The following is an 8853-nucleotide window of genomic DNA, read 5'->3' on the forward strand; positions in this document are numbered from 1 at the left end:
GAGGGAACTCCTCTGGCCTGATTTCTTGAGTTGATTGGTCTTTTCTTCTTTAGAATTACTAAAACATCATTTGTTGGGCCTAGAGCCTCTGGCTTTCAGAGGAGCAATTACACCACTGGGTCTCCTGAGGCTTTCAAACTTGTACTAGAACTACTCACCCTCATGTGTCTCCAGCTTGCCAAATGCAGATGTAGGCACTTCATAGCCTTCCTAATTATGAGATCATTCCTTATTTTATATAGATAATAGTCATCCTTCTGTATTCATAGGGGATTGGATCCCGAACCACTCACTGATATCAAAATCCACCACGCTTCCTATAAAATGGCATAATATTTGCATATAATCTATGTACATTCTCCTATATACTTTTAATAATCTCTAGATTAATAGACAATTATTCAATCATCTCTAGATTACATTCCCTACAGTATAAATACTATGTAAATAGCTATTATACTGTATTTTTAAGGGATTAGTACCAAGGAAAACAGGCTACATGTTCATCACTGACTATTTTTTTCCAATACAGCTATGTGTCACTTAATGATGGGAGTATGTTCTGAGAACTGTAACATTACATGATTCCCATCATTGCACAAACATCAGAGTATACATACAAAGTATACCTACACAAACCTAAATTGTACAGCCTACTACACACTTATGCTATATGAAATATACTTTCAGAATATAGATCTTTGTTGACCAAAATATCTTATGCAGCATATGGTTGTATTTTCAATCCACAGTTCATTGAATCCACAGATACAGAACCTGCAGATACAGAGTGTCAACGGTACACACACACACCTGTTACTCTTCACTCAAGAACCCTAATATACTATACCTAAACTGCCCCTACATTTTTATGTTTCAAAGTATAAACTACAAAAGTCGAATTTATTATCTAAAAGAAAATGACAGGAAACCAAGTATCATGGACTAGTATTTATATATCATTTTACAGTTTTCAAGGCTTTTACATAGCTCTATCTAATGATTCCCACAGCAAATACGACGTAGGTAAGACAAGACTAGCATCTATTTATAAAGAAAGGAACCACACTATATATCCCAGAGCAAAATAAAAACTTGGATCTAGGAATTAAAACCCAACGCACTACACCATGCTGCCTCATCAGATACAAGCAACCAGCTTATTAAAAAAAAAAAAAAAAACTAGGGCAGCTTGTTAATACTTTATGGAAAAGGACACAAGCAAATCTTCAAAAGTTTTCATTCACAATTAACCATAAAGCCTCCCTATAATGAAAATCATACCACCAAGCTTTAATAATAATCATTAAGCTTACACCTTACCTATAATATCCTTACTCTCCCTACACTTACAAATTTATATAAACGTTAAGGTTTAAAGTGAAACCTGAAAATGTACATAAGATACAATTTGAGACTAAATATCATTAAGAATAAGATTCAGAATGAGCTCTGCATACATTAAACCCAAGAATCAAGGCTGATCAGGACAAATTTCCTTCATCACTGTTAAAAGATATATAATGTTTTAAGGAAGCCTCCAAAGTAGATTAATTACAATTCAAATCCCAAAGAGCTATCTGGAATCAAGAAACTAGAATAAACTGATAAATGTCATGAATCAAAAGACTTACTGGTAATAAATTAAAAGCAAAGAAAAGCTGGCATTCTTATAAAAGGAATCTGCTCAAATCTGATGATACCTGATCTAGCACTTATTCCCTGATACTTTTTTCTTCCCTCACACAAAATTCTTTAAGGTCCATTTCACTGAATATTTGTCAATGGTCCTATAAGAAAAGTTAGTTCAAGACTGAATTCCTTCATTTCAATTACTGAGTCTCTTAAGGTAAAATTATGAGGAAAGGAATTTATAAGATTTATAATATCAATTAATAATACTAATTTGATTTACTAATTAATTGGGCTTATAAAGAAATACTATATTCCTGTTTCATAAATCTAAGATGAAACAGATTCATTTCATATTGTATGAAGGAAAAAAATAACCACGAATCTTAATCTGAACACTTTTGGAGTATATCAATGAGGAGCAAGCAAGTCAAGATTAGTAATGAATCAAAAGGCAATTTAAAAGTTTGAACTAGGGTCAACTGGAATTCAAACAAATCTTTAATACAGTATTGTATTTTGATAATTAGGCTAACCTAGAATATAAGACCCTTAATCATCAAAGCATCAACCTCTCATAAGTATGACCTTGTATTCAGTATAGTCCTTGGGGATATAAACATATTTCACACTCACTGCACTGTACAAATTATGCAAGTAATAATACAGTCACTTTAATTAACTCCCCTTCCCTAAATATCACCTAGCTCAACACTGAAAAATACTAAGGATGTGAAGTTCTTTTAAACTTTTTTAAATCAAACAAAAGTTTTAATGAAAATCTACTGATTCAGAAACATGCATAGTACTGGCACATAATTATTTAGAAATTATCTTCTAATGTGTTTTAGAACCTAACTTCAAATATATATTAATTTTTAGTTCCAACCTATGATAACTAAAGGGGCAAATAATGGTAAACCAGAATTGGCCATCTATTCTCAAAGCTAGTAGACAAAAGGGTGAATTGTCTTTACTACAGGTTGGGAAGGGAAGAGAGGGGGCAGGTGGAATGTGATGGACATCATTATCCAAAGAACATATATGAAGACATGAATTGATATGAACATACTTTATATACAAACAGAGATATGAAAAATTGTGCTCTATATGTGTAATAAGAATTGTAATGCATTCTGCTGTCATGTATTTAAAAAATAAAATCAATTTTAAAAAAGTATTTACTGCAATAGTAAACTCTCAGCTCTCAACTAGAAGTGATGTACTGGAACTCGTACTTTGTACTCAACAGAGAACAGCCAAAGAATAACAAGAAGTCACATATAAAAAGTTCAACAAAGTCAAAAGGGCACATTAATGAATCAAATTCATCTTTTAATTTCTCATTTTAAAGAAAAAAGATCAAATGACTTTCTTCCATCTCTTATGGAATAATGACAAACCAAGTAAAAATCATTTGTTTATTGAAGACAGAGATAAAATGAGCCCTGATTTACACCCCTTAAACAAGGCCTCAAGCAAAATTAAAAGGGGATTAGGCACAGATTTACAATTTCATTGACCAATCAAAGGTCAGATAATCCAGACAGTTATTCTCAGAAGTTGGCATTGTTTAATGACTCTAGGGTTTCTTTTTTTTTTTTAAGCAAAAAAAAAAAAAAAAAAAAAAAAAAGCAAATGCCTATTAACCAAAAATTTTAAAAGTCTGTGTTAGCTTTGTATTGCTGTGATAAAATACTTGAGAAAGACAACTTAGAGAAGGAAAGATTTAGTTTGGCTTATAGTTTTAGAAGGTCTAGTCCAAGGTCAACAGGTTACATTGCTTTGGGCTTAAGGTAAGACAAAAAGCATCATGGCTGGGAAGGTATGGTGGAGCAAAGCTGCTCATCTTCTGGTCACTGGGAAGTAAAGAGGGAGAATGGGAGTGGTGAGGGTGGGGGACAAGTTATAGTCCCCAAAAACATGCTCCCAAGGACTGCCTCATTTCAACTAGGTCCCACCTACTACAGTTTCTAGCACCTCCGAATCATCTATTCAAATTATCACTATATTAATGGATTAATCCACTGATGACGTTAAAGCCCTCACGACTCAGTCATTTCCTAATAGCCCCACTTCTGAACATAACTGCACTGGGAACCAAATCTTCAATACATGAGCATTTGGGGGACATTCCAGATCCAAATCAAAACAGTCTCATTGCTGCTCTTGTTTCTCTCTAGAAAACCTGTTAACCACTGCCTTAAAAAACTCAGTCCATATCATATGTGATTTCCTCAGTGGTTTTCAAATTTTCACAACTAACTAGGAATTCTAACTCTTGCTTAAATGTTTATTCAAGGCCTAGAGGTAATGAACTGATCCTTTATAATCTAACAGATTTGTTAAATTGTAACAACAGATTTGCAAGAGTATATGGCTCACAGGGAGTAGATATTGAACAATTATTTTCATACTCTCAAGAAGAACATACACACCCAAAGGTGAATGAAAATGCAAATGTTTAAATCGTTCTTTCCCAAAAATGCAAAAGAATCTCTGTACTTTGGATTCAGCTAAGAGTAAATGCTATTACCCTAATCTGGAAGTCCTAAAGAAAGCCACCTGGGAAAAAAATAATCAAGAAAGATCAAAAACTACCTAGGAAATTAGTGAACAAGTTTTCCTTCTGAATAGGAAAGGCACCTAAGTGCCTTGAACAGCATAGAATTCACATGGGCAATTTTGCATTCTAAATTCCCCACAAAAAACAAGGGCACTACAGTTTAACAACTATTTCAAGTGTATGTATATGGTGAGGGGTACCACTTTCTTTGAACACGTGGCAATAACTAACATCCAAGAAATAAAATACACTTCCTAAATACATTTTTGGTATACTATGTTACAAAATATGTAGGAATCTTTTTTTAAAAAACTACAAGAGTGAATTGATGAATGAGGATTAATGTTTTTTACAAACTGTAAAAACACAAAATGTTCATTATTAAAAAGAACAGTACATCTACATTTTGAATTGTTTTAAGCAGATGGTAAATACCAAGAACAGTTGTAGATAAAAAAATGAAAATATAAGCATAAGAACAGATGCATAGAATAAGAGAGTAAATATGATAGGAATGAGAAGAATCCATGTAGTATAATACATTATATTTCAAATAATAAGCCGATAAGAGCCATTTTATAGGCTCCAGAAAAATCTTGCCCCAAACTAGCTTCCCTTCAGGACTTCTCTGTATCTATCAATGATAGCAAATGCACCAATCAGACCAACTTGAAATCCTAGAAATATTAAATATACTCATGTTGCCCCAGTGTCCTCAGTCTATATGTACTGTTCTTTCTTCCATGAAGTGCCTCTAGAACTGTTTTATCATTTGCTCTGGCCGACCTGCCCAGTGTCTCCTCACTTCTGCATTAGTCATGTGTTCCTTCATTCATACCTGTGCCCACTCAGACACTTATCATGTACTTACTGAAGTATTATGCTGGTTCTTAACAAAAGCTAATTGTTCTAACAGGAGATGGAGACACAGATAATGACTAATGCAATATTTCAAAAATAACACCATTTTATTAAGGCCCTAATACGTGTCAGCTATTCCTACCCACTACTATCCCATTTAAGTCCCTATAAAAGTCTCAAAACATTAGTACAATTATCTTCTTCAAAGCAAGGAAATTAAGATACAAAGACATGAAGTAATTTTCCTAAATTCACTTTGATAATAAATTGCAAGGTGAGAGTCTACAGGAACTCTGACTCTTTCTACTACTTTGGTAATTACTGCATTAATTCCTCAATATCTTTCGAATCCACCTACCCAAATTCATCATCTCAAAGTACATTTGTACTTGTAATCCCTTGGCTCAAAAAATCTCTCAATATCTCCTTTTCTCTGACCTTCAGTCCGACTTTCAGTAAAAAAACAAGAACTGAATCCTGTCTCTTTTTTCTTTACTAGCTCTAAATCTTGTAAATCACTTAACTTCTCTAACTTTGTTTTCTTATCTATGAAATGAGGATAATAGATAATAAGAATGGGGTTGTACAAGGATTAAATAAAATATATGAAGAACTAACCACTTAAGTGTTCAATAAATAGAAGTCATCAATCATAACTTCTGCACCCAAAGTTGTTTTAGACAATGGACATATTGCTGCTCTTACAAAAAATCCATTTAGATTTCTGCCTCAATTTGTGTTTTTACCTCTGTTCCATTAAGAATAAGCATTCCAAAAAGTTATGGTAGTACACGCCTGTAATCCCATCTACTCAGGAGGCTGAGATAGAGGATCACAGGTTCCAGGTCAGCATCAGCAACTTAGTAAGGCCCTCAACAACTTAGTGAGACCCTGTCTCAAATTTTTTAAAAATTTTTAAAAAGAGCCTGGAGACTTAGCTCAGTGGTAAAGTACCCATGAGTCCAATTCCTGGAACCAAAAAATAAAAATGTAACTGAGTGGTAGAGTGTTCCTGGGTTCAGTCTCTAATAATTACAAAAAAAAAAAAAAATTTAAAGGCACTCTGAATATTTACTATATGAATCAATGTCTGTCCACATTTAACTTAAAGGCCCAAGTTAAACTCCTCTTCCTCCAAGAAGGCTTCCTGAGCTAACCAGTGAAATTCACTCCTACATGACTATTCAGGATGTATTATAAATTAGAAAATATGCAGTACATCACCAGTGTTATTTCATTTCATTCTTACAAGAAATATAAAAGTAACAAGCACAAAATCAAACAGATGGTAACTGAAATTCAAATCCAGATATCCTTGATCCCTTTTAAAAGCCCAGTTTCTCCCCAACATATCACCTTGCATCTTGGCACATAGGGATACACATTTAATCAACAACTAACCCACACTTACAAAGGGCATACTATTGCTATATATTCTAAGTAGCTCTACCCACACAATACATATATAACTGAAACAAGTCTGTTATGAAATAATGCTTAACTTTAGTACCAGCAATGCACTCTAAAATTTTCTAATCTCTTCTATTTCATTTAAAGTAAAATGCTAGTAAGTACCCACTAATTTTACTTTACAACCACTGATAAGTAAAAACCCAAAGTTAAAACTACACTGTTTGAAATACACTGTAAAAGCTACAAAGCCACATGAGATGGAAAATTTATCCTCTAGAAATACTTAATCCAGTTGGAGATAATAGTAAAACACAACTCTTTTCCCAATTCCTACCCACCCACCATACCTTGCTAGAAAGGGAGGCTATATTCCAGTTTCTCTCCCGAACTTTCCTATTACAGAATATAATCAATAAATTGTCTAGGCTAAAAAATATTTTTAAAAATTGCTTGTTGAATGAATGAATGAACAAACAAAGGAAAGTAAGTGCTGGATTTACAGGGGGAGAAATTCCATAGCATAAACTCTCTTTCCACCTAGTTCACAATCTTCTGAGATCAGAAAGAGTCTTTTGTGTGTGGTGTGGGGATGGAACTCAGGGTCTTGCACATGCTAGGCAAATGCTCTATCATTAAGCTATATCCCTAGCCCAAGAATAATCATTTTGTACAGTTGTACATATCAAGAACTCAATGTTTACAGATGTTCCACTAAAAAAAAAAAAAAAAATCTGGGGCTATGGGTATAGCTTAGCAGTAGAACACCTGTCTAGCATGAGCAAGGCCCTGGGTTCAATCCCCAACACCAAAAGAAAAAAAAAAATTGGAACCATAAACTGGCCACAATTCATATGGAAAGGCAGATAAGCATGAATCTTTGCCAAAGAAAATCAAGAAAGAAATTTTCCACTCCTAATAAGTTTATTATTGGCCCATACTTACTATTCAAAGTGATCCCTCCAGTTATCAACATTAGCTGGGAGCTCCTTAGAAATGCAGATTTCCTGGTCTCACCCAGATCTACTAAGAGCCCCCATTTTAACATGATCCTTAGGGGATTCCTAATACATTAAAATTTGAGAAACACCAATCTACACCATAAAAATGAAACTGACTCCTTCAACTTCAGAGAAAGTCACCATCTTATCTTGTATTATCTCTGTAATACTAATCAGACTTTTCAAGTTATAATAAAAACAGAGCCGTGACACACTTTCAGGCACATTAGGGTATTCTGACTTCAGTGAGAAGTAAGAAATACTTGATCATCCATTTAATATTGAATAAAACTTTTAGGAAACTTACAAAAAAAATTTCTGCCTTCTTAGGACACAGACTCTACAGGCAAGAAAATGAGACAATAAACTTCAGTGGACACAGTAATAAATCTTTAATACCAGGATGAAGTTATTGAAGAAAAGATGCTGGTAACATTTAAGAACAAAACATCTTTAACAATTCTCAGTGTTATGTACACATATTTCCAAATATTCTCTATTAATTGCCCTACGTATAAAATTGTATAATAAAATGACCTAGATGACAAAAATCAAATCTCCTAAGCATCTTCACTGATTCAAACGCTAGACTTTTTAAATCATCACACAAAATCTCAAACAAGGAGTCTTTTTTGTGAACTTGCAAAAACACTTGCAAAACCCTCAAGTCACAATCCTGTCATCACAAACTGAGACAAGATCTGTGGCTACAGGGTCTTAAGGTGAAATATGCCCTCTTTCATTTAAAAAAATATATATATATGAGGAAAGATTGCAGGCATTCTCATTGCCTCGCTGACCTACAAACACCTCTCCATCACAAGGCTAGAGAGAGGGAAAATAACGCAGGTCCCTGGATTCAGGATTTTAAATGTCCTACACTTAATCCTAAAAGTTGGGTGCCCATCTTCTTCCCAGCAACAGGCATTTCGGTGACAGCTCAACCTCTAATTCCCCTCCCCCTTCTCCCGCGTAGAAGTTGGGACATCCGCCCGGTAGGACCTCCCCGCAGCCTTTCACCCACCCAAAGCTGTCAGACCTTTCCAAAAGAGAGACCAACAGCAGGCGAGTCCCCCAGCGCCCCTCAGGGACGCCGACTGAAACCCCGGCCCATCCTCCACACTAAACTCCATCTGGGGGAGAGGCTGGCGGGTCTCACCAAGTACAGGGGGGCATAGATCTTCAGGGACTCCTCCAGGGCGCCCCAAGTGACCTGCAGGAAGGAGACCCGGCAGGAAGGGTGCCAAGTGTGGCCGATCTCGTAGCAGTTATGAGGGATGGACTTGCTGAGGGCCGCCATGACGAGGAGAAGCGCGGAGGGGCCGGGAGGGGGACAGCTGGGGCTCGGGACCGAGCGGCAAGGGCGCCCAACCGCCGCCCTCT

The 8853-nt window shown here is 35.4% G+C and overlaps 1 protein-coding gene across 11 annotated transcripts in view; it reads right to left on the reverse strand.

The window, feature by feature from the left end:
• Tmem135 (transmembrane protein 135) overlaps window positions 1-8853 on the reverse strand; it is a 261641-nt gene that overhangs the window by 230648 nt on the left and 22140 nt on the right. For 5 of the 11 annotated variants that reach the window (XM_048787930.1, XM_048787929.1, XM_048787927.1 and 2 more), the window contains exon 1: window positions 8630-8847. The exons of 2 other annotated variants lie outside the window; for them this stretch is intronic. In XM_048787930.1, the coding sequence (XP_048643887.1) occupies window positions 8630-8770 (141 nt within the window). In that variant the 5' untranslated portion in view covers window positions 8771-8847. Of the gene's footprint in view, window positions 1-158; window positions 459-8629; window positions 8848-8853 lie in introns of those variants that run through there. 4 more of the 11 variants (XM_048787937.1, XM_048787933.1, XM_048787926.1 and 1 more) reach the window with 2 other exon arrangements.

The sequence above is a fragment of the Marmota marmota genome, unplaced genomic scaffold (assembly GCF_001458135.2).
Source record: "Marmota marmota marmota unplaced genomic scaffold, marMar, whole genome shotgun sequence".
Classification (NCBI taxonomy): domain Eukaryota; kingdom Metazoa; phylum Chordata; class Mammalia; order Rodentia; family Sciuridae; genus Marmota; species Marmota marmota.